Here is a 25,171-nt window from a genome sequence, read left to right as displayed (position 1 = left end):
TGGAATAATCGAAGGGACGCAAAACCTGGCAGACGTCCTTCATAGTGGCCCACTCTGTGGTTGTGAAGTCTGAACGGCGCGGAGTGCGACTTCTTTGTGCCTGATGCAGCTGGTACTCCATTACTGCTTGCTGCTGCTCACACAACCGCTCCAACATATGTAACGTGGAATTCCACTTGGTAGGTAGGTCACATATGATGCGATGTTCCGGAAGGCGGAATCGACGCTGCAGAGCTGCAATGCGCGATTTTGCCGTGCTGGAATGCCGCAAGTGAGCACACTCTAGGCGGGCCTTGTGCAGCAGTGCATCAAGATCCGGATAGTCCCTCAAAAAACTCTGCACGACCAAATTGAGCACATGTGCCAGACATGGGATGTGAATGAGGTTGCCGAGGCCCAGAGCTGCCACCAGATTTCGGCCATTATCACACACTACCGTGCCTGGCTGGAGATTCGCTGCCACAAACCACACATCGCTCTCCTGCTTGATGGAATTCCAGAGCTCCTGCGCTGTGTGGCTTCGATTCCCCAAATAAATTAATTTCAAGATGGCCTGTTGACGTTTGGCCATGGCTGTGCTCATGTCGGTCGCAACAGGTAAACATTCACGGGTCCATGTGGAGGTGGACTGTGACGGCTCCTGCAGCGACGATTCTGAGGAACTTGTGTAAGAGGAGGAGTCAATGCGTACAGACTGGATTCCTGCAATCCTTGGAGTGGGCAGGACACGTCCTGCGCCACTCGCACGATCTGTACCCAGCTCAACAACATTAACCCAATGGGCAGTGAGGGAAAGGTATCGCCCCTGTCCATGTTGACTGGTCCACGCATCGGTGGTGAGGTGGACCTTGCTACTGACGGCGTTCAGTAGCCCGTGTTTTATGTGTCCCTCCACATGCTTTTGCAGGGCAGGGACGGCTTGCCTGCTGAAATAAAAGCGGCTGGGCACATTGTACTGTGGGACTGCCAATGACATCAAGTCACGGAAGCTGTCAGTCTCCACCAGCCTGAATGACAGCATTTCCAGTGACAGAAGTTTGGCAATGCCTGCAGTCAGAGCCTGTGCTCCTGGGTGGTTTGCCGAGAAAGGCCGCCTTTTCTCCCATGCCTGTACTACCGATGGCTGTAGACTGGCCTGGGAGTGTGAGGATAACTGGGAACGTGGTGCTGCGGGTGGAATTACAGTGGGTCTCTGGACAACAGTGCCAGAGGTTCTTCCACGGTGATCCTGGGAGGAAGCCGAACCAGCTGCGTGTGAGCTGGAGGAAGAGGCAACACGAGCTGAAGAGGTGGTAGCTGCCGCTGTTGGTTGGCCTAGCTCTTCAGTGTGTTTTTGTAACTCCGCCGCGTGCCTGGTCCGCACATGTTTCCACATGTTGGAGGTATTAAGGTTGCTGACATTTCTCCCTCTTTTGACTTTGTGATGACACACCTTGCATTTGACATAGCAAATGTCATCTGCAACTGTGTCAAAAAAGGACCAGGCACTGCAAGTCTTGGGAGCGCCCTTTTTGGCTTTTGGAAGAGACACACTCCTAACGGGTGCCAAAGTGGAGGCTACAGGATCCGCAGTCTTCCCCCTCCCTCTCCCTCTTGGGCCTGTTCGGGGAATCTCTTCCTCAGAGCTGCTCCCACCACCTTCCTGTCCCTCACGCCAAGATGGGTCAAGGACCTCATCATCTACACTACCCTCTGCCACCAACTGCTCCTCCTGGGTAGTCTCAGCAGCAGAGCACGCACCAGAAAGTGGCATCAGCGGACGCGTCCTGCGATGTGGTGACCGGAGGCACTGGCCCACCCGCCTCTTCAGACTCAGAGAGAAAAAGCTGTTGGGCATCACTGCACACTGCCTCTTCTTCCATTTCTCCAATGCTGCTTGGCTGGCCCCCTGTTTCCAAGCCAACAGATTCAGAGAACAGAAGTAGAGACGGCTCCTGTCCTGGGCTCTCTGTCTGCCTGGGCAATTTGGCAGGTGGTGAACAGACAGATGGGTGCTCTCCAGTGCTCTGTGTCTTAGAGGATGTGGCACTAATTGAAGTCGATGCGTTAGCTGCAATCCATCCGACAACGGCTTCAATTTGGTCTTCATGCAGCAGCGGTGTAGTGCGCTCTACGACAAAGCTGCGCATGAAGGACTGTTCCCTGCTGAAACTGGGTGATGATGAGTCACCGGTGCCCGCAGCAGGCACAGAATCCCCACGTCCTCTCCCTGCTCCGCGCCCACGCCCACGTGCCTTACTCCCTGCCTTCTTCATCTTGGTTGACTGATAAAGATAAGCAGAAAAGTACTAACGGCTTTGTGTGCTTATTCCTGAACAGCTCCTAACAGGTATAAGAAACACTAATTTTCTAAAGTGTGGACTAGACTTTAATATGAGCTAATGTGGCAACTGTAAAGTGGTGTGTTTGGTGAACTTTATTATTTATTTATTTTGTGGGGGCTGAACTGAAAACAGGGAGAGCTGCAGTCACACGGAGACCGTGCAGACAGCCGTAAACGGCGCTGCAAGGCCCCAAAAACCTCCTCTGCGTTATCCTATGTAGTGTTTTTCAACAATTTAGGTGGATACGGGTGGAAAGACACTAATAGGAATTTTTTGAAAAAATATGCAGCAGCCTGCACTACTTAAAAAAAGGAAAAGGGATTTTACGGTATGACGCAGTGACGCACCCTGAGCTGGATACAACCGGCTATGGCTGCACACAGACTACAGAGCGAGCTGCAGTCACACGGAGACAGTGCAGACAGCCGTAAACGGCGCTGCAAGGCCCCAAAAACCTCCTCTACGTTATCCTATCTAGTGTTTTTCCACAATTTAGCTGGATACGGGTGGAAAGACACTAATAGGAATTTTTTGAAAAAATGTGCAGCAGCCTGCACTACTTAAAGAAAAGGAAAATGGATTTTACGGTGTGACGCAGTGACGCACCCTGAGCTGGATACAACCGGCTATGGCTGCACACAGACTACAGGGCAAGCTGCAGTCACACGGAGACCGTGCAGACAGCCGTAAATGGCGATGCAAGGCCCAAAAACACTCCTCTACGTTATCCTATGTAGTGTTTTTCCACAATTTAGCTGGATACGGGTGGAAAGACACTAATAGGAATTTTTTAAAAAAATGTGCAGCAGCCTGCACTACTTAAAGAAAAGGAAAATGGATTTTACGGTATGATGCAGTAACGCACCCTGAGCTGGATACAACCGGCTATGGCTGCACACAGACTACAGGGCGAGCTGCAGTCACACGGAGACCGTGCAGACAGCCATAAACGGCGCTGCAAGGCCCAAAAACACTACTCTACGTTATCCTATCTAGTGTTTTTCCACAATTTAGCTGGATACGGGTGGAAAGACACTAATAGGAATTTTTTGAAAAAATGTGCAGCAGCCTGCACTACTTAAAGAAAAGGAAAATGGATTTTACGGTATGATGCAGTGACGCACCCTGAGCTGGATACAACCGGCTATGGCTGCACACAGACTACAGGGCGAGCTGCAGTCACACGGGGACCGTGCAGACAGCCGTAAACGGCGCTGCAAGGCTCAAAAACACTCCTCTTTGTTATCCTATCTAGTGTTTTTCCACAATTTAGCTGGATACGGGTGGAGAGACACTAATAGGAATTTTTTGAAAAAATGTGCAGCAGCCTGCACTACTTGGAAAAAAAAAAAAAAGAAGAAAATAGAACAGTATGAGGCAGTGAACCACCCTCCCTGAACTGAATACAACCAGCTATGGCCTATGGCTGCACACAGACTAGAGAGTGGGCTGCACACACACACACACACACACAGAGACCTTGGAGATCGCTGTGAAAACAGCGCTGCAAGGCAAAAGCAAGGTGATTATTAGGTGAACACAGCGGTTGCTAAATTAGCCTTGGAAAAGAACAATGAAGCAACTGGCCCTCAGTCAGCACACAGCGCACTGTCACTAACTGAATTCACAGCAGAGTGAGCGCAAAATGGCGCCAGTGACTTTTAAACTGCAGCATGACATCATTTCAGCAGCCAATCACAGCCTTGCCAGTAGTTACATGCCCACCATGCTGAATAGGATGTGTCCACACTCAGAATCATTCCTCATTGGCTGAATTTGTGCAGTTTGAATCCTGGGAACTTCCGATTCCGGTATCCGATATGCGGCAAGTATCGGATCTCGGTATCGGAATTCCGATACCACAAGTATCGGCCGATACCCGATACTTGCGGTATCGGAATGCTCAACACTAAAAGTAACATGTTTTGCAGAATTTTAGTTGCGGAATCTGCACTAAAGATCTACAAAAAACACAGTACAAAATTAGGGAATGAGGTTTAAGCAAATTCCAGTCACTTCTTTCTCACACAAACGTAGGCATGCAGCAGATTTTCAAATCTGCACCATGTGGATTTTCACTGTACAATTAATTTATTGTTATGCAAAGAGTGAAACCTGCACCAAAATTTTCAATGTATGCAAATTTTAATTGTGGATTTAATGCAGATATTTCAAATAGATCTCCTATGGGAAAAACGAATCGGTGTGTAAACTTACTCGTATGGTCACATGACCATTTCCTCCACAACTGAGAAAAATGGTCCTATTAGGCTAGGGTCACATTGCGTTATGTGACCGCGTTTAACGGACTACGTTACACCGCGGCATAACGCGGTGTTAACGTAGTCCGTTAACGCCGCCATAGCCTGTAATGGTGAGCGCGTCGCTAGCACCCGCCCACATTGGGCGTGCGCTAGCGATGTCGCGTCATTTGAGTGACGGACCTCGGACGCTGCTTGCAGCGTCCGCGGCGCGCCCGAGGTCCGTTCCTCGCTAGTGCAGATCGGGGATCTGCGCTAGCGGTGACACCGAACGCGGACCCTAGGGAAGCATTGCGTTAGCGCAACCCGCTAGCGCTATGCGCTTAACGGATTGCCCTAACGCAATGTGACCCTAGCCTTACTCTGATCACACTTTGGTCAGGGTGATATTTTTTTTCTCCATGTCTTAAAAAAAATGATAAGTTTCTTCTCCTTCTCCAATCTGTCCATGAAAATCAGACTTTACTTTGATGTCATCTGAGTGTAATTTTATTTTTTATGGGCCCATAGACTTACATTGTCGATTTTGATCTGACACTAGGATCAAAATTGGACATGTCTCTGATTATTTCGATGGACCACTCTGTGTAAAGAAAAAAAATCAGTTGTGTGCACAGTCCCATAAAATATCATAGGTACAAGTGCTATCTGTGAAAACAACAGATAACACTCGTCCAAGCAAATCAGTCGTGTGCATGAACCCTTCCAGTGTTGTGCAGTGTGGATCAGTAAAAACAATGAGAGGGACATGTCATAGAAGCGCTATGATCTCTCACACAACTGACCAGCCGCCATTAATTAAAACATAGAAACAAAACAGTTTCACCCCCTTAACTACTACTATGATCATTTTATTCTAAATAACATTTTGGAAAGCCCAAAAAGCTGTGAATGAATTATTCTATGCATTCTACCTAAATAAAGAATTCTGACACTGCCATGAGCTAGAAATAATGACACATAGGTATATACAATATACAGGAGGAGATGACATACAGCAGGTATATACTATTTACAGGGGAGATGATATACAGGTATAAACTATATACAGGAGATGACATACAGTTGTATACTATATATAAGGGAGATGACAAACATGTAAATACTGAGGGGAAAATGAGAGATATGAGGTGAAAATGAGAGATGTGAGGTGAAAATGAGAGGTGTGAGCTGAAAATGAAAAGGTGTGAGTGCAAAATGAGAGGAGTGAGGGAAAATAGTGGAGTGATTGGAAAATGACAGATGTGAGGTCCAAATGACAAGTGTTAGGGGGTAATGAGAGGAGTGAGGGGGGAATGAGAGGAGTGAGGGGGAAAATAAGAGGAGTGAGGGGAAAATGAGAGGTGTGAGGGAGAAAATAATAATAATAATAATAATCTTTATTTATATAGCGCCAACATATTCCGCAGCGCTTTACAGTTTAACAGTTTCAAACACAACAGTCATAGGTAACAATGTTAACAATACAGCAATAAAGCAAAATAAGACGACCCTGCTCGTGAGAGCTTACAATCTACAATGAGGTGGGGAGATACAAAGTACAGGTGTGTATTTACAATGATGTATTTACAATGATGGTCCAGCCATCTTCAGGGGGTGGGGGGGTAGATGAGATAGTGAATGGGCTACACACACACACAAACATAAAATGACTGATTAGGGAACGTGATAGGCCGCTCTGAACAAATGAGTTTTGAGTGAGCGCCTAAAGCTATGCAAGTTGTGGATGGTCCTAATATCTTGGGGTAGAGAGAAAATGAGCGATGTGAGGGGGAAAATGAGAGGCGTGATGGGAAAATAAGAGAAGTGAGGTGCTATAACTAACCACAGATATTTACTATGCCCAGGCAACGCTGGGCTCTTCAGCTAGTAAATTAATAATAAAAATAGAGAAATTGTTATAACCGTGTGCTATTTCCAATACTTTCTACCATTCATAAAGCCAAATACAAATTAGGTAGATATAATGCATTATACAGTAGATTATTGAATTTCTTGCAATGATTTCTGCACCAGTTCAAGCCTATATGAGTTTTGTAAACTACAGTGAGTATGAAAAGTATTCAGACCCCTTTAAATTTTTCACTCTTTGTTTCATTGCAGCAATTTGGTAAATTCTAAAAAGTTATTTTTTTTTTCATTAATGTACACTCTGCACCTCATCTTGACTGAAAAAAAACTGAAATGTAGAAATGTTTGCAATTTTAATAAAAAAAGAAAAACTGGAATATCACATGGTCATAAGTATTCAGACCCTTTGCTCAGACACTCATATTTAAGTCACATGCTGTCCATTTCCTTGTGATCCTCCTTGAGATGGTTCTATTCCTTCATTTGAAGCTAGCTGCATTTAAATAAACTGATAGGACTTGATTTGGAAAGGCACACACCTGTCTATATAAGACCTCACAGCTCACAGTGCATGTCAGACAAAATGAGAATCATGAGGTCAAAGGAGGCCAAGGAACTCAGAGACAGAATTGTGGCAAGGCACAGATCTGGCCAAGGTTACAACAGAATTTCTGCAGTACTCAAGGTTCCTAAGAGCGCAGTGGCCTTCATAATCCTTAAATGGAAGAAGTTTGGGACAACCAGAAGTCTTCTTAGATCTGTCCATCCAGCCAAACTGAGCAGTCATGGGAGAAGAGCCTTGGTAAGATAGCTAAAGAAGAACCCCAAGATCACTGTGGCTAAGCTCCAGAGATGCAATAGGGAGATGTGAGAAAGTTCCACAGAGTCAACTATCACTGCAACCCTCCACCAGTCGGGCCTTTATGGCAGAATGGTCCGAAGGAAGCCTCTCCTCAGTGCAAGACATATGAAAGCCTGCATAGAGTTTGCTAAAAAACACGTGAATGAATCCCAGACTATGAGAAATTAGATACTCTGGACTGAAGAGACAAAGATAGACCTTTTTGGTGATAATTCTAGGCGGTGTGGAGAAAACCGGGCACTGCTCATCACCTGCCCAATACAATTCCAACAGTGAAACATGGGGGTGGCAGCATCATGCTATGGGGGTGTTTTTCAGCTGCAGGGACAGGATGACTGGTTGTCATTGAAGGAAACATGAATGCGGCCAAGTACAGAGATATCCTGGATTAAATCCTCTTCCAGACTGCTCTAGACCTCAGGCTTGGCCGAAGGTTCTCCTTCCAATAAGGCAATGACCCTAAGCACACAGCTAAAATAACAAAAGAGTGGTTTCAGAACAACTCTGTGACCATTCTTGACTGGCCCAGCCAGAGCCCTGGCCTAAACCCAATTGAGCATCTCTGGAGAGACCTGAAAATAGCTGTCCACCAACGTTCACCATCCAACCTGACGGAACTGGAGAGGATCTGCAAGGAAGAATGGGAGAGGATCCCCAAATCCAGGTGTGAAAAACTTGTAGCATCATTCCCAAGAAGACTCATGGCTATAGTAGCTCCAGAGGGTGCTTCTACTCAATACTGAACAAAGGGTCTGAATACTTAAGACAATGTGATATTTCAGTTTTTCTTTTTTAATTAATTTGCACAAACTACTACATTTCTGTTTGTTTTCAGTCAAGATGGGGAGCAGAGTGTACATTAATGAGAAAAATGAACCTTTTTGAATTTACCAAATGGCTGCAATGAAACAAAGAGTGAAAAATTTAAATGGGTCTGAATACTTCCCATACCCATCGTGCATACAGACACGTGAGCTAAAAACATAAACTTACAAAAAAAATTGCTTCCCAGCAATACCTATTCTAAACTTCATTGTGTTTTTAAATGTTCTCCTTGTTATTTTCAGGAATTCGTAATGATTGTTGTGTTCGGTTTGGAATATATTATTCGAATATGGTCTGCTGGTTGCTGCTGTCGCTATCGAGGATGGCAAGGAAGGTTAAGATATGCCCGAAAACCATTTTGTGTAATAGGTGAGCACGTTCATTATATAGGTATGGCACAAATGATGGAAGAAGAATGCTAGTTGATGACTTAAAGGGGATATCCAGGATTTTTATTATTTTTTGCTATAGGTCTAAGTACTAACAGGCAAGTTTTTGCTAACAACACGTCAGTTCTGTCCTGTGCTGTTCTCTGCTGCCTCAATGTGGCCATGGTCTGCTCTTGACAGCAATTCTGTGGCTTCTGCTGACCTCACGGAGACAGAACAGCATCTTCTCTTCTGTTCTGCTCTGTTGATGGTGCCCCTCTGACAATGTCATGCTGATTAACAACTGGCTCCCCACTGCCTAACTGTGAGGAAGCAACTATGACGTCTGCAGTGATGTCCCATCAACAGAGCAGCCTGGAAGACAAGGAGCTGTTCTCTTGACGAGTGGTGAACTGCAGCAGCAGAAACACTGGGAGAAATTGTCCCCTTGTAGAACAAGCTGATAGTTAGCAAGTACCTGAATCTTAGTTCTGAGCCCCATACACAAAAATAATTAAAGTACTAGGTAACCCCTTTAATGGATAAAGTATGTATGATAGATATAAGTGAGTCATAAGTATTTATTCATGCTACTAGTGACTGATAAAGACAATAATGAAAAATAAGAAACTCCCATTTATTATTTAAGTGTTATGTCACAGCAAAGCAATAAATTCTTTCTCTCGCTTGCTATTATGTTCTGATATTGCCAAATCATCGCTGTTGCTGCCTACAGCAATATAGAGAATCTATGCCTGTTGCATCCTGAAGAGAACCTATTAAAAGAGAGCTGCAGGGAAGCTTCGCTAAATATCAATGAGAATTGTGATTGCTTGTTCAGTGAGCCGCGATTGGAAATTAATACAATTTTAACCAATGTGATCATAAATCACATTGTGAAATATCTGGTACATTATTGCAATAAATGCATTTCATCCTATTGTTGTTTTTAGATTATTGCTTGATAAAAGTCTATACTAAACCCTGACAAGTTAAATTTTGCAAAGAATTGTATTTCTGGAACATCTTTTCTTAGAAATCTGAGATGTTCATCTATAAGGTTCTTTTCACATCCTTTGTTTACATGTTCTGCCTTGCCTATCCAAAGTTTCATATTAAAACCTTTGACATATATGTTAACCCCTCAAAGATCTGTGGCTTCCATTTTCATGTACAAGGAGTATAGAGCGGGCTCAAGAGCAGAGACTGCTCCATTCCAAGCAAGTGCTGAATGTAAGGGGACAAAAATAAAGTAAAAACATAAGACAAATATATATGTGTATGCATACACGGTGGTCACCCTGGTCAAAATTACTATTTGTCAGGACACCTAAGGTATCACTGGCGCTACCTAGAGGGCGCTATCAGGGAGGCACGAATAAACGTTGTGAGTGCAGAAACAAGTAAGCACAGGACCTGGCACAGAGCACTCATGTGACAAAGGGCGGAGCCACAGCACGTGAGTGTAGGGAATGACACTGAACTCACAGTGTGCAGGGCACAGATAGAAAACCTAGTCAAATAGAGCTGAGGGTCAAAGCCAGGAGGGAGTGAAGTACCTTTGGGATAAGGCAAAGAGTAAACAGCGACAGGCCAAGGGGTCTGATAACCAGGAGAGACAGAGCAGTACAAAGCAGAATGCAAAGATGGAAGGCAGAGAACAAAACCGAGTCATACACAGCAAGGCACACTAGCACAGAGGCACAATGTTCACGGACGAGAACCTGGGTCAGCAACCACAAGCCGAGCATACGGAAGTATCATTGACACACAATTCAGGAACTGCCAATATTAAATAGCCACCCCAGAACCAAAGAGAGGCGGACTAAAATTAACCCTGACCTGACCAGGATGGAGGCGGCACCATCCTGTTCAGAGTCATGACACTATTATTGTGAACAGTTAAGCAAGTTGAAGATTAAATGATCTCTAAAATGGCTAAGTTTAAAGATGTCACATTTACTTTGTATTTTAGGAAAAAGTATATATATACACTGCTCAAAAAAATGAAGGGAACACTAAAATCCCACATCCTAGATATCACTGAATGAAATATTCTAGTTGTAAATCTTTATTCATTACATAGTAAAATGTGTTTAGAACAGTAAAACCTAAAAATGATCAATGCAAATCACAACTAATATCCCATGGAGGTCTGGAGTTGGAATGATGCTCAAAATCAAAGTGGAAAATCAAATTGCAGGCTGATACGACTTCAGTGGAAATGCCTCAGTACAAGGAAATGAGGCTCAGTAGTGTGTGTGGCCTCCACCTGCCTGTATGACCGTCCTACAATGCCTGGGCATGCTCCTGATGAGGCGGCAGATGTTCTCCTGAGGGATCTCCTCCCAGACCTGGACTAAAGCATCCACCAACTCCTGGACAGTTTATGGTGCAACGTGACGTTGGTGGATGGTGTGAGACATGATGTCCCAGATGTGTTCAATCGGTTTCAGGTCTGGGGAACGGGCATGCCAGTCCACAGGTTCAATGCCTTCATCTTGCAGGAGCTGCTGACACACTCCAGCCACATGAGGTCTGGCATTGTCCTGCATTAGGAGGAACCCAGGGCCAACCGCACCAGCATATGGTTTCACAAGGAGTCTGAGGATCTCATCTCGGTACCTAATGGCAATCAGGCTACCTCTGGCGAGCACATGGAGGGTTGTGCGGCTATCCAAAGAAATGCCACCCCACACCATTACTGACCCACTGCCAAACTGGTCATGCTGAAGGATGTTGCAGGCAGTAGCTCGCTCTCCACAGCGTCTCCAGACTCTGTCACATCTGTCACATGTGCTCAGTGTGAACCTGCTTTCATCTGTGAAGAGCACAGGGCACCAGTGGCGAATTTGCCAATCCTGATATTCTGTGGCAAATGCCAAATATCCTGCACGGTGTTGGGCTGTGAGCACAGCCACCATCTGTGGACGTTGGGCACTCAGACCATCCTCATGGAATCAGTTTCTAACCGTTTGTACAGACACATGCTCATTTGTGGCCTGCTGGGGGTCATTTTGCAGGGCTCTGGCAGTGCTCTTCCTGTTCCTTCTTGCACAAAGGCTGAGGTAGTGGTCCTGCTGCTGGGTTGTTGCCCTCCTACTGCCCACTCCACGTCTCCTGGTGTACTGGTCTGTCTCCTGGTAGCGCCTCCAGCCAATGGACACTATACTGATAGACACAGCAAACCTTCTTGCCACAGCTCGCATTGATGTGCCATCCTGAATTAACTGCACTACCTGAGCCATTTGTGTGGGTTGTAGAGTCCGTTTCATGCTACCACGAGTGTGAAAGCACAACCAACATTCAAAAGTGACCAAAACATCAACCAGAAAGCATTGGTACTAAGATGTGGTCTGTGGTCCTGACCTGTGGAACCACTCCTTTATTGAGTGTGTCTTCATAATTGCCAATAATTTCCATCTGTTGTCTATTCCATTTGGACAACAGTATGTGAAATTGATTGTCAAACAGTGTTGCTTCGTAAGTGGACAGTTTGATTTCACAGAAGTTTGATTTACTTCGAGTTATATTCTGCTGTTTAAGTGTTCCATTTATATTTTTGAGCAGTGTATATTGTTATTTTTTACATGTTAAAAATTACAAAAAGAAAACAGCCAATGTAAATGTTTGAGCACCCTTGGAGACTTGTGTGATCACATAAATTTGACCAAGGTTTCAGACCTTAATTAGTTTGTTAGGGTTATTACTTGTTCACTATCATCATTAGGAAAGCCCAGGTGACGCCAATTTCCCAGCTTTATACAAACTCAGCCTTCTCTAACCTTGTGCCAAAAAAACCAGCAGCCATGGGTTCTTCTAAGCAGCTGCCTACCATTCTGAAAGTGAGGATGGTAGCGGCCCACAAAGCAGGAGAAGGCTGTAAGGAGATAGCATAGTGTTTTCAAGTTACTCTTTCCTCAGTTTGAAATGTAATTAAGAAATGGCAGTTAACAGGAACAGTGGATGTCAAGATAAGGTCTGAAAGACCAAGTGAAATTTCAGTGAGAGCTGCTCATAGGATTGCTATAGAGGCAAATCAGAACCCCCGCTTAACTGCAATAGACCTTCAGAAAGATTTAGCAGACTGGAGTTTTGGTACTACAGTTGCTCTACTGTTTAGAGATATCTGCACAAATATAGCCTTCATGGAAGAGTCATCTAAAGAACATCTCTCCTGCATACTCACCATAAAATACAACATCATAAGTAAGCAACATAACATCTAAACAAGCCTGAAGTATTTTGGAAACAAACCCTGTGGACTGATGAGATAAAAATATAACTCTGGCAACTATAATAAAGAGTGTGCAAAGCAGTCATCAAAGCAACAAGTGGCTACTTTGAAGAACGTAGACTATAAGACATAATTTCAGTTGTTTCATACTTTTTTGTTAAGTATATAATACCACATGTGTTAATTCATAGTTTTGATGCCTTCAGTGTGAATGTACAATTTTCATAGTCATAAAAATACAGAAAAATCTTTAAATGAGAAGGTGTGTCCAAACTTTTTGTCTGTACTGTATATACTCGGTGCGTTCCGCCAACCCTAACAGTAGATGCTTTTGGCGACTGGTTCCCAAAGGCCACATAATGCATTTATAGTGTTGAGAAACAAACCCAACCCTAAATAATAGTCTTCTAGTGTTTCTACTCTGTTATGAAAGCCCAGCCGCACCAGAACCATCTTGTTGGAGGTTGCCAGTATTCATACTTTAGATTCCTATGTACCGTGTATATAAGAAAACTAACCCGTATTATGTTGAATTAATTATTTTCTAGATATCATTGTTCTTATTGCTTCTGTGGCAGTTGTGTCTGCTGGATCTCAGGGAAATATTTTTGCTACATCAGCACTTCGAAGTCTTCGATTTCTACAGATCCTACGTATGGTGCGGATGGATCGGAGAGGGGGAACTTGGAAGCTACTAGGCTCTGTTGTTTATGCACACAGCAAGGTAATCACTATCATACACTCATTTCACAAAAATCTAGAAATAAGATGAGAATTGATGTTACTGTTTGTACTTATTCTACTGAACATATACAGTATTTCTGGTGAATTAGAGGGGTTATTGTATTTAAACAACCCGTTTTCCAATGTTTTGTACTGTCAGGAAATATAGCTATCATAGATGGTTTGACAGAGAAGAGAACTGCGAAAGATAGAAGCTAATACTGTAGGAAATATGACTTATCCGTGTGTTAGTTAGGCCCCATTCACACTTCTAAAGATCTAAGTATGTATTCTATATGTTTGGGGGGGTTTGTCCTGTAGAACATGTTTTAGTTTAGCTGGTCCATGAAAAAAACATACTGCATCCAAGTTCTGTCCATTTTTAACTGATGTTAGAAGAAGATTGGAAAACCTCAATCAGGTAATTTCTTCACACGAGAAAAATAGATGACAAACGGACCAAAAATGGATGAAAACTGTATCCCGCACAATTATTAAAACTTGTCTGTTTTTTGAGTACAAGGGAAAAACAATGTGGATTTGATGTTATCCTTCCATTAATTTAATTTAATAATGCGTCTCCCCAGTAGTAGCCAATGGAGGGGACATATATGGCTGATCGCAGCCACTGGGGAGGTCTGAGACTGGGCCCACTGCTGTCTTCTAAACACCCAGCCAGTTTTAATACTGACCAAATACTGAATTTGTGAACATGGCCTAAGTTGCAGCGTTATTGATGCAGCAAAAATACGCAATATCAAAAACTCACCAAAGGCACACAGCCTTCCTCGTCCTGCTTCCTTATCTGCATCACAAACCTCCCACTTAAGATTAATCTTCGGTAATATATATAATTAGATTTTGAATCTTTCATGAGAAACATACAATAGACATAGACCATATTATTATTTTAATTATTATCATTATTAAACTTTGCATTCATGTGAACTTTAAAGTTGGGAATTTTCGTATCTTAAAGAATATTAATGGTGAATTGAAAGGAATCAAGTAGGTCCAGATTACTACATACAAGCTGCACAGAAGTCATCACACACATTCTAAACATTACACACATGACACACAGAAACTCACATTAGAAACACATTGTGCGCATACACTACTGACACAGGACAGATGACATGTACGCTAATAGTAATAGACCCACCTCTTCCGACAAGCCTACAACCTGCAGTAACCACCGATCAACCAACCGCTGCACGATCAGCTCTATCCTCACCTACTGTATTCTCACCCATCCCTTGTAGATTGTGAGCCCTCGTGGGCAGGGTCCTCACTCCTCCTGTACCAGTTATGACTTGTATTGTTCAAGATTATTGTACTTGTTTTTATTATGTATACCCCTCCTCACTTGTAAAGCGCCATGGAATAAATGGCGCTATAACAATAAATAATAATAATAATAATAATAATAATAGTAAGGCCATGTTCACACATTCAGTATTAGGTCAATATTTTACCTCAGTATTTGTAAGCTAAAACTAGGAGAGGAAAATCAGAGGAAAAGTATAATAGAAACACGTCACCACGTCTGTATTTATCACCAACTCCTGGTTTTGGCTTACAAATACTGAGGTAAAATAGTGACCAAATACTGAATGTATGAACGTGGCCTAAGTGGAATACATGCCGCACCACTCACACATAGGATTAATACATCATAGAACAACCACACATAAAACTTATGGCGCACACGCCACTCACACTTGACACATAGGTCCCATGTTGCAAATGCTGCACACACCACTTTTATTTTTCGTAGGACATTGGTCGCATACCATACAATGAACTTTACCCATGTGTCATGTCTTATGGCCCAGGTTGCTGTGTAGCCCTAACCCAAATATAAGAGCAGCTTACAGATTGTGGACACATTTTATAAGGTCATATTATATTTAATAAAATGAAAAGGGTTTAATTTTTCACCTATTCCAGACTCTCTACTAGATGACAGTCTATTAACAAACTATGATAAATTGTTGTTTGCCTTCATACTATTCTAAAACATTGCATTTATCACACAGGAACTCATCACAGCTTGGTATATAGGATTTTTAGTGCTCATCTTTTCATCGTTCCTTGTGTATCTGGTGGAGAAAGAAGCTAACACACAATTTCAAACATATGCAGATGCATTATGGTGGGGTACGGTAAGTAAAATCAATCTTGAATGGATGGAGATATTGTGCTTGGAGGAAGGTTAAACATGTTTCAATGAGAACAATGAATCATTGATTTCTATATGGAATTGAGGTGACCAGTCATTTATACTTCAGGAATGAACAGGTCATCAGTTTTTTCAGCTATTGAATTAATCACAAGTAAAAATAAATGGAATAAAATGGGATTGATTATTTATGTAATTTTATATGTCATATCTTGCATGTTATAAGAGCACAAAAAGCCCATCAGAGTAATTGAAATGGCCCCTATAATAAGATTTATCTTCATATCTTTATATAAACTGCAACTACTCATTAAAACATGTACATTAGAAGATGTGTACCTGTAATCAATGTCCTTTTCTGGGGAGTTAATATCTTTAGATGGAACAAACAGAAAATATGTATTTTTTTCTAAATATTAATACAGTATTTTCATATTTTTCAGTTATTTCAAGTTAAAATCCTTTAAAGCCTTAAAGACCTGACACTTCTGTTTGAGCAAATTAATTGCATGCTCCACGATATAACAATTCTTAAGAATGGTTTTAGAAAACCATATTGTCTTGATGCGCTGTTATTCTTCCTAGAAATTTGTAAATAAATTGACAACCGATTGTTTAAGCCTCTTTGACAAAGGCTATGTCCACATGCAGTTGCTAATTTATTCCTAAATTTCTTGGAGAAAAACTGGAGGAATAACAGAAACAGAGTGGAGGCAGGTCCTCTATGAAAGCTAGTTTTGCTCTGCCAATGTATATACATTTTGTATCTTTTTCTCTATAGTGTTTATTTTGTATTCTTTTTTAGGAATACAAAAATATGTATTTCAAGTAAATAGCTAATATTTGCATTTTTATTACCGTACATGTTTTAGTTTTTAGGATTATTGTATTAAAATTTACTTCAATGTATTATTTTTTGTGTGTGCAAACCGCACAGACAAATGTTAAGGCCTTAGGCCAGAGTCACACTACTGTAGAATACGGCCGAGTACTATGTGAGAAAATTTTGCATAGAATTTGGCAAAGTATTACTCTATGGGGCAGCTCAGATCAGTGGGGGGTTTTTCCGGCATATTCAACCTGTATGTAAAATCGCAGCAGGCTACGATTGTATGTTGTCCGAGACTCACCAATGCAAGCCTATGGGTGCGACAAAAAAATCGTACAGCACTCGGACCATGCGATTCTGTCTGATTTTTATGCATGGATCGCCTTTGAAAAGCCGTCAATTCATCTGCTGTGTACAGTAAAATCACAGCATGACAGGTTAAGGATAGAATAGATAGAATAGATATATATACTTAGAATAGATAAATATAAAGCTGTCAGTGATATATATATATATATATATATATATATTAGATAGATAGATAGATAGATAGATAGATAGATAGATAGAATAAAAGCCTGCAATTCAGTTGCCACGTACATTAAAATCACAGCAGGACCCAACAGGATAGAATAGATGGATTATATACAGTATATACATATAGAATAGCTAGATTTATAAATGTCAGTGACATATACAATTAGTACAGTGCATGTGCAGCTTAGTGTATATGTATTTAATTATTAAAAGATCATTTTTCAGAAAACAATGGTGTGGACTCCAGCGTAATTTTCTTACCCAGCCGAGGGAAAGCCAACAGCTTGGTGCAGGTATTTATAGCCTGGGAAGGGCGTAATACCCATGGAGGTTCCCAGGCTATTAATATCAGCTCACAGCTGTATACTTAGCCTTTACTGACTATTAAAATGTGGGACCCTCCCAAAAAAATGATGTAGGTTCCCCCTATAATTTATAACCAGCAAAGGCTAGGCAGACAGCTGCAAGCTGATATTAATAGCCTAGGAAGGGGCCATGGATACTGCCCACAGGCTATAAACATCAGCTCTCAGCCACCCCAGAAAAGTCGCATCTGTAAGATGTGCCAATTCTGGCACTTAGCCTCCCTCTTCCCACTTGCGCTCGCCGATAGCCGCTAGCGGCCCCATCTAGGAGGAGGAATTTTTTTTTCTTCACTAGCAAGATGGCGCCACTTGCGCAATAGCAGCTATCGGATCACCTCTATATACACCAATAGCTGCTGCTGTGCAGCCATTTTCAAATGGATTTTTTTATATACTATGAGGATAACCTCAAGCACATTTATTATTAATACAGTAAACATGCGATTATGCTGCAGCGCAGGTCCCATGACTGGCACCAGCCTGCAGAAGGGTTTTTTTTTTTCGTATGTTGTACATATATTCATTATGTAAACTAGGGGACAGGTCAGCCATCTGCATTATGAATAGCTAATCACAGCACCACATGAAGACCCCCCCACAGGCCACCTCGGGGCATAGGCATATCATTAACTCAAAACTGAAAATAAGCATTAAATAACAACCACAAGACAGATTTAATAAACCAAGGTATCATTTTAATCAGTATGGCGACGCCGACCTAACAGTGTGTGTAGGTTACTGTGCACAATCCGGCTGACAGATTCCCTTTAAGTCTCAGCTCCAATGCAATGTAAAGACACAAAGACAAGAAGGGGTTAAAGTAAAGTTTCACTTTCATTAAATATACATTTTAATTACTTTGTAATATATATGTTAAAGGGGTACACTGGGGAGATGAAAATCATATTCAAATTCCTTCATAAATTATAAATCTGACATCCATTGCTCTGTTTCATAGTGTCATAATATCGGCTAGTTAGTGTGACACTGGTTTTGCTGCTGAGTGCTTCACCTCATAGGATGTTACAGATCAGGGGGTGTAGCCTCGTCCTGGCTTCTAGTAACAACCAGCTCCTTGATACCATCTTCAATGCAGTCTCAGATCAGGGAATGTGGCCAGTCCATGCCAAGCTATGTGTATTCTGGATTTGCTTTTTGTGTCCAAAACCTCCTTCCCTCTTCCACTCAGGTTCTAGGTTTGCTAATTCACACCTACTTTTACTCCAACTGCAACTTAACAAACAACACGTGAACAAGTGCTTGTGGCAAGAGATGCTACATTTCACTGACGGCACACTAGGTGAACATTGTGGAGGACAAGACCAAGTCCCAATCTGGCATGGTACATGTGCTACCAACGCCGGGGATTGATGGCCATAACTTCTATCAGGGTTTCCTCCACCTCCATTTCCAGTTCCTCCACTGCCTTCTGCTACTCCTCATCATCCATCTCCGATGTGCTATCTCAGCGCACATCATCCACATCAGCTGGAAGCTCTGCAGCACTTCCTATGTGAAGTGGCAACAGGCTCTGCTGAAGCTAATTTGTCTAGGAGACAAACCGCACACCGAGGCAAACTTATTGAAAAAAATAAAAGACCAGACAGATCTGTGACTCTTGCCGCTGAATTTACAATCAGGCATGGTCATTTTTGATAATGGCAGTAACCTAGTGGTGGCTGTGATGCTTGGCAAGCTCACATATGTACCATGTTTGGCCCACGTGCTCAACTTGGTAGTTCAGTGGTTTCTGAAAATACCTTGAGCTTCTGGTCAAGGTAAGCCACGTCAGCACCCATTTCTCAAGTCTGCTACAGCTGCCGTCACTCTGGCTGTGCCACAACAGTGTATGCAAGTGCCAACTCACCAACTGGTGTGTGACATGTCCACGTGCTGGAACTCCACACTGAACATACTGGCAAGGCATTGTGAGCAGCAAAAACCAGTTGTAGAATTCTAGCTCCTACATGCCCGTTGGTATTCTGGTCAGCCTCCACACATAACAACTGAAGAGTGGGCAAGAATGTCTGACATTTGTGCAGTTCTCCAAGACTTTGAGAACTCCACAAAGATGGTGAGCCGTGATGATGCCATCATGAGTGCAACAATCCCACTTCTGAGCCTATTTAAACAGTCACTGTGATGACCCTCACATTACATTCATTTCGGCTAAAAAAGAGGAATTGTTGTTCACATGCACCCATGCTATAAGGAGAACCTTGCGTCTCTCCTTCCTGAGGTGGAGAGGTCTATTAAAATGGTGTTGTAACTGAAGGCCATTGTGGAAAATATGTTGGAAAAATTCCCATCAGACAATGGTAGCATCAGGGGGCAAGCTTCCTTGACCAACTAAGGATGAGAGGTGAGGGAGACACACACCAGGTACAACAGAGTCAGGGGTACAGTGCAAAAAGCCTGGGTTAATTTCATGATGCTCTCCCAGCATCCATGCCCTGATGATCGGGTATTTTTGACAATAACCCCAAGAGCGCAGCAGCGACTCATGCAAGAAGTTGCAAAAGACCCCCTAACCACATCCAAAGAACTGCAGGCCTCACTTGCATCAGTTAAGGTCAATGTTTATGACTCCACCATAAGTAAGAAACAGGACAAAATTGGTCTGTGTGGCAGAGTTTCAAGATGAAAACAACTGATGGGGCAATAGGAACATAAAAGCTCGTTTCAGTTTTACCAGAAAACATCTTGATGATCCTCAACACTTTTGGGAGTATACTCTGTGGACTGATGAGACAAAAGTTGAACTTTTTTAAAGGTTTATGTCCCATTACACTTGTTGACGAAGTAACATAGCATTTCCAAAATGGAACATCATACCAATAGTGAAATATGGTGGTGGTAGTGTGATGATCTGGGGCTGTTTTGCTCCTTCAGGACCTGTTAGACTTGCTGTGGTAAATGGAACAATGAATTCTGCTGTCTACAAAAAATCCTGAATCCTGTCCAGCCATCAATTCTCCAGCAAATCCACCTCTGAATGGCTTAAGAATAGCAAAATTAAGACTTTGGAGTGGCCTAGTCAAAGTCCTGACCATAATCCAATTGAGATGCTGTGGCTTGTTCAGAAACCCTCCAATGTGGCTGAATTACAACAATTCTGCAACGATGAGTAGGCCAAAATTCCTCTAGAGAAGGAAAAGACTCATTGCCAGTTATCGCAAACGCTTGGTTGCAGTTGTTGCTGCTAAGGGTGGCCCAACCAGTTAATAGGTTTAGGGGCAATCACTTTTTCACACCAGGCAATGTAAGTTTGGATTTCTTTTTCCCTTAATAATAAAGTCCTTCATTTCAAAAACTGCATTTTGTGTTTACTTGTGTTATCTTTGTCTAATATTTAAATTTGTTTGGTGATCTGAAACATTTAAGTGTGACAAGCATGCAAAAGAATAGGAATTCAGGAAGGTGGAAAACACTTTTCCACATAATATTACATGCTGTTAGCATTGGCTTGCTACAGGGCTTCATTTTATAATTAAAGGGCATTTCCAGGTTTGAGTCGAAAGTCTGCAGTAGTTCTAGGTGACTGCAGGCTTCTTATTTCTCACAGCGCATGCATTGCACACTTTTAGGATTCTCCCTTGCTGGTGGCAAGAGTAGGCAGTCATATCAGCACTAGTGATGAGCGAATATACTCGTTACTTGAGATTTCTCGAGCACGCTCGGGTGTCCTCCGAGTATTTTTTAGTGCTCGGAGTTTTAGTTTTCATTGCCGCAGCTGAATGATTTACATTTGTTAGCAAGCATAAGTACATGTGGGGATTCCCTAGCAACCAGGCAACCCCCACATGTACTTATGCTGGCTAACAGATGTAAATCATTCAGCTGCGGCAATAAAAACTAAAACTCCGAGCACTATAAAATACTCGGAGGACACCCAAGCTTGATCGGGAAATCTCGAGCAACGAGCATATTCGCTCATCACTAGTCAGCACAAGTATGCGATTTGAATACTTCTGTCCACATTCTGACTAGACTTGTCCATCCTTGCTCAATTCGTTTTCATTGAGTGAGGCCACACATATCTAGTCGGCATGTGACCGCATGTATGCAAATCGCTGGCACCAGAGAATCCTGACAACATGCAGTGCGCACTGTGAGAATTGAAAAGTCTGCAGTGAAATAAAATGACTGCAGATTCATCACAAACTTGGACAACCCCTTTAATGCTCCTAACATAAATAAAAACATGAGAATTAGTCAGTGTCACAAAAAATAAATTACATCCAGGTGCCTGATAGACGATGTTGTTTCTGATTGGACTCGTTCTCTTTCTTTTCTTCTTTATCTTGTCCAGACTATGCGATGACTTTTCACATCCATATCTTATCTCTGCAGACTGTCATCTTCTCCGGTCTTCTGCCGCACATCCTGACATGATGCCCTTAAAAATAGCAGTGTAATTACAGTGCTCCTAAATAAAAAAATATTTAGCCCCTGAATAAATAATTTCTCTCTATATTCTATGCACAACATATGACCCCCACACTGTCCCTCTTATGGTACATGCCCTCCACAGAGCCATCTCTTTTCCATACTGGGCCCCTTCTTCACATTGGCCTCTCAAACTGTTTTCCCCTTATAGGGTCCAGTCTCTATACTGTGCCCCCTCATCACACTCCCCCTCCTTGGCATACTGGCCCTTCCTGGCTGTGCCCTTACACAGTCCCCTCATGCTACCATCCCCCCACATTAATCAATCTCTACTTTGTGACCGCTCATACTTTTCCCTACTGTCTCCTCACACTTTTAACTCTCATGCCTCATACTGTTTTCTCTCACATGCCCCCACTAACCATTCTGTCTGCTCACATCCAGCTGAAACCAGAAGTTTACATGCACTATATAAAAAGATACATATGCATGTTTTTCTCAATATCTGACATGAAATCAGAATAAACTTTTCCCGTTTTTAGGTCTGCACCCATCTCCCCACTCATCATACTGTGTCTGCACCTACCCCCCACTCATTATATTGTGTTTGCATCATCCCCTCACTCACCATACTGGGTCCACATACATTACTCATTTGTGCACTGCATTCGATCCTATCCTTCCCATTCTGTGTCACCATACTGTGTCTGCACATCCCCATACACTCCCCTTACCCCTCATGCTGTGTCCATACCATCCCCTCATTCAACATATTGTGTCCATACATCCACCCACTCACCATACTGTGTCCGCATCCATCAACCCACTCACCATACTGTGTCTGCACCCATCCACCCACTGCCCCATCTCTCCCTTGCTCCTCATACAGTGTTTTCAAATTTCTCCTGCTCTCCATATTGTCTACACATGTCCCTTCCTTGCTCCACAAACTGTGTCCTCAAATCTTTCTCACTCTTCCTCCCACACTATATCTGTTCTTGGTGTCAGCCAGCTGCTATTTTTAGTAACCAGTCAAGAGAAAGCAAACAGCTGTGAGCTAGTCTTATTATTCTCAGAAGGAATATAAAGGTATTAATAGGCTGGAAAGGGCCATGGATATTGGCATAATAAGGCCAGCCCTCAGTCGCCCCATACACAGCGCATCAGTTAGATGCACCAATTCTGGCACTTAGCCTTGGCTCTTCCCGATTGCCCTGGTGCAGTGGTAATTGGGTTAATGGGATTGTGCTGTTGATGTCAGCTATGTAAAGCTATGTCAAGCCCACGGGTTAGTAATGGAGAGTAGGGATGAGCGAATATTCTCGTTGCTCGGGTTTTCCCGAGCACGCTCGGGTGGTCTCCAAGTATTTTTGAGTGCTCGGGGATTTAGTTTTTGTTGATGCAGCTGCATGATTTGCGGCTGCTAGACAGCTTGAATACATGTGGGATTTCCCTACCAACCAGGCAACCCCCACATGTACTCAGGCTGGCTAGCAGCCATAAATCATGCAGCTGTGTCGAAAAAAACTAAATCTACGAGCACTCACAAATACTCACCCGAGCATGCTCAGGAAAACCCGAGCAACTTGTATACTCGCTCATCACTAATGGAGAGGCTTCCATCAAGAATACACACCAAAAAAACATTTATTTGAAAAAAAACACAGAAAAAAATAATTATATGAAAAAAGTCCCCAACAATTTCCCTCTTTCCCCCATTTATAAAAAAAATAATAAAAGAAAAAATAATAATAATCCACAGTGTCCACCAATGCTCATCAGTCCTGCACTCGCGCTGCCCTCGTGAGAACCGGAAGCTATGAATTGAGGTGACTTCAGTAACGTTACCTCGTAAGAAATGACCGCTGTGAACTGAGATAATCTTACTGATGTCACCTCAGTTCACAGCAGCTGGGCCTTGCAGAGCGCAGCGCGAGACCTGGCAGTGGCTGCTGCATTCTTTGAATAGACTGGGTGAAGAAGACTATGATTGTCGTGGGACCTCCATATTATGGATTACTCTGACCCTATGGATTATTATTTGTTTATTATTAATTTTAATAAATGGGGGCAATAGGGACATTTTTTTTTTTCAAATAAAGATTTTTATTTCTGCGTGTTTTGCAAATAAAGTTTTTTTTGTGTGCTTTCTTCTGTTTTTACTTACTGAGTTAGTAATGGGGGTGTCTGATAGACGTCGCCCCATTACTTACCTGTGGACTTGATATCAGTGGACATTGCACAGCTGATGGATGCCAATTTCTAGGGCGGTTGAGAGCTGGTCTCATTAGGCTAGGAAGGAGCCAATATCCATGGCCCTTCACACCCTATTAATGTCAGCCCCCAGCTGTCTGCTTTTCCTTAGCTGGTTATTAAAATAGGTTCTGAACATCCATGGGTCCATACATCCCTAATCCTGAGTGGAAAGGGGGAAGGAGGACTCCTATACATAAATCAAATTCAGAATATATATGACATATACTGTAGCTTGTTAAAGGCTGGCCACACTCCCAGATCTTAGACTTAATGGAAGGAGCAGTTATCAGGGAGCTGACTGTTACTAGAGCTGTGACACAATGCTCACACTAGCATACAAAACATCTGTCCAATTCTCATCCAGGAAAAAGGGACAATTTTTTCTCACTTTTCATTCGTGTGCTGTCTGTGTACAATCCATTTTTTTATACATCAGCTATTAATCTTTTACAAGACCATTTACAGTTTTCTGTGTTATAGAATTGTATTATATCCATAATAGTTGGATGCCAGACTGATGGTCCATATGCATGCAATTTTTTTCTTGCACTGACCAATTTCAAAGTAAAATCTCAGCATGTGGCTATTTTCTTTTCTCATGCCAAATATAGCTGAGAAAATATACTCAGATCTGAACTGCCTCACTGAATATAATTGGTCCTAGTGCAATCCAATTTTTTAACCGATTGCACTTGTCCAATTTATACGCTAGTATGAGGGAGTCCTGAAGGGAAGGGAATCACTCAGCAGCAAAAGCAACGTCACACTAATTGCCAGATAATATAATAATTGGAAACAGAGCATTGGATGTCAGTATTATAGTTTATGAAGGTATGTGTAGCGCCCCCACTGCCGCAGGGCCGAGGGGTACCCGGTACCGGGCCTCTGAGTCTCTGCTCTGGGGTTGTCACGGTGGCTAGACCCGGTCCGTGACCCTGCTGAGGGGTGCACAATGATAGATGTGGATGGTGGTGGTGGTGCGGTGCAGTAAATAACAAGGACACCAGGTTGCAGTCTCTTTACCTCTTTACTGAAGGTCTCTGGGTCCTCAGTCCGGAATACGGTTCACCAGGCTGCGCAAGTCCGGCCGGTCCAATGGCACCTCCAGAGTTCTCTTTGCAGGTGGAAATCTGTGCCTTCCTGCTAGCGCTATGTGTTG

The 25,171-nt window shown here is 42.8% G+C and overlaps 1 protein-coding gene across 3 annotated transcripts in view; it reads left to right on the top strand.

The window, feature by feature from the left end:
- KCNQ5 (potassium voltage-gated channel subfamily Q member 5) overlaps nt 1-25,171 on the top strand; it is a 1,116,095-nt gene that overhangs the window by 896,041 nt on the left and 194,883 nt on the right. For all 3 annotated transcript variants that reach the window (XM_077289900.1, XM_077289901.1, XM_077289902.1), the window contains exons 3-5: nt 8,366-8,492; nt 13,277-13,452; nt 15,494-15,619. In XM_077289900.1, coding sequence (XP_077146015.1) covers nt 8,366-8,492; nt 13,277-13,452; nt 15,494-15,619 — 429 coding nt within the window. The remainder of the gene's footprint in view (nt 1-8,365; nt 8,493-13,276; nt 13,453-15,493; nt 15,620-25,171) is intronic.

This window comes from Ranitomeya variabilis, chromosome 2, assembly GCF_051348905.1.
Source record: "Ranitomeya variabilis isolate aRanVar5 chromosome 2, aRanVar5.hap1, whole genome shotgun sequence".
Classification (NCBI taxonomy): Eukaryota; Metazoa; Chordata; class Amphibia; order Anura; family Dendrobatidae; genus Ranitomeya; species Ranitomeya variabilis.
The sequence above is the reverse complement of the archived record's forward strand: the minus strand, read 5'-3'. Positions and strand labels throughout refer to the sequence as shown.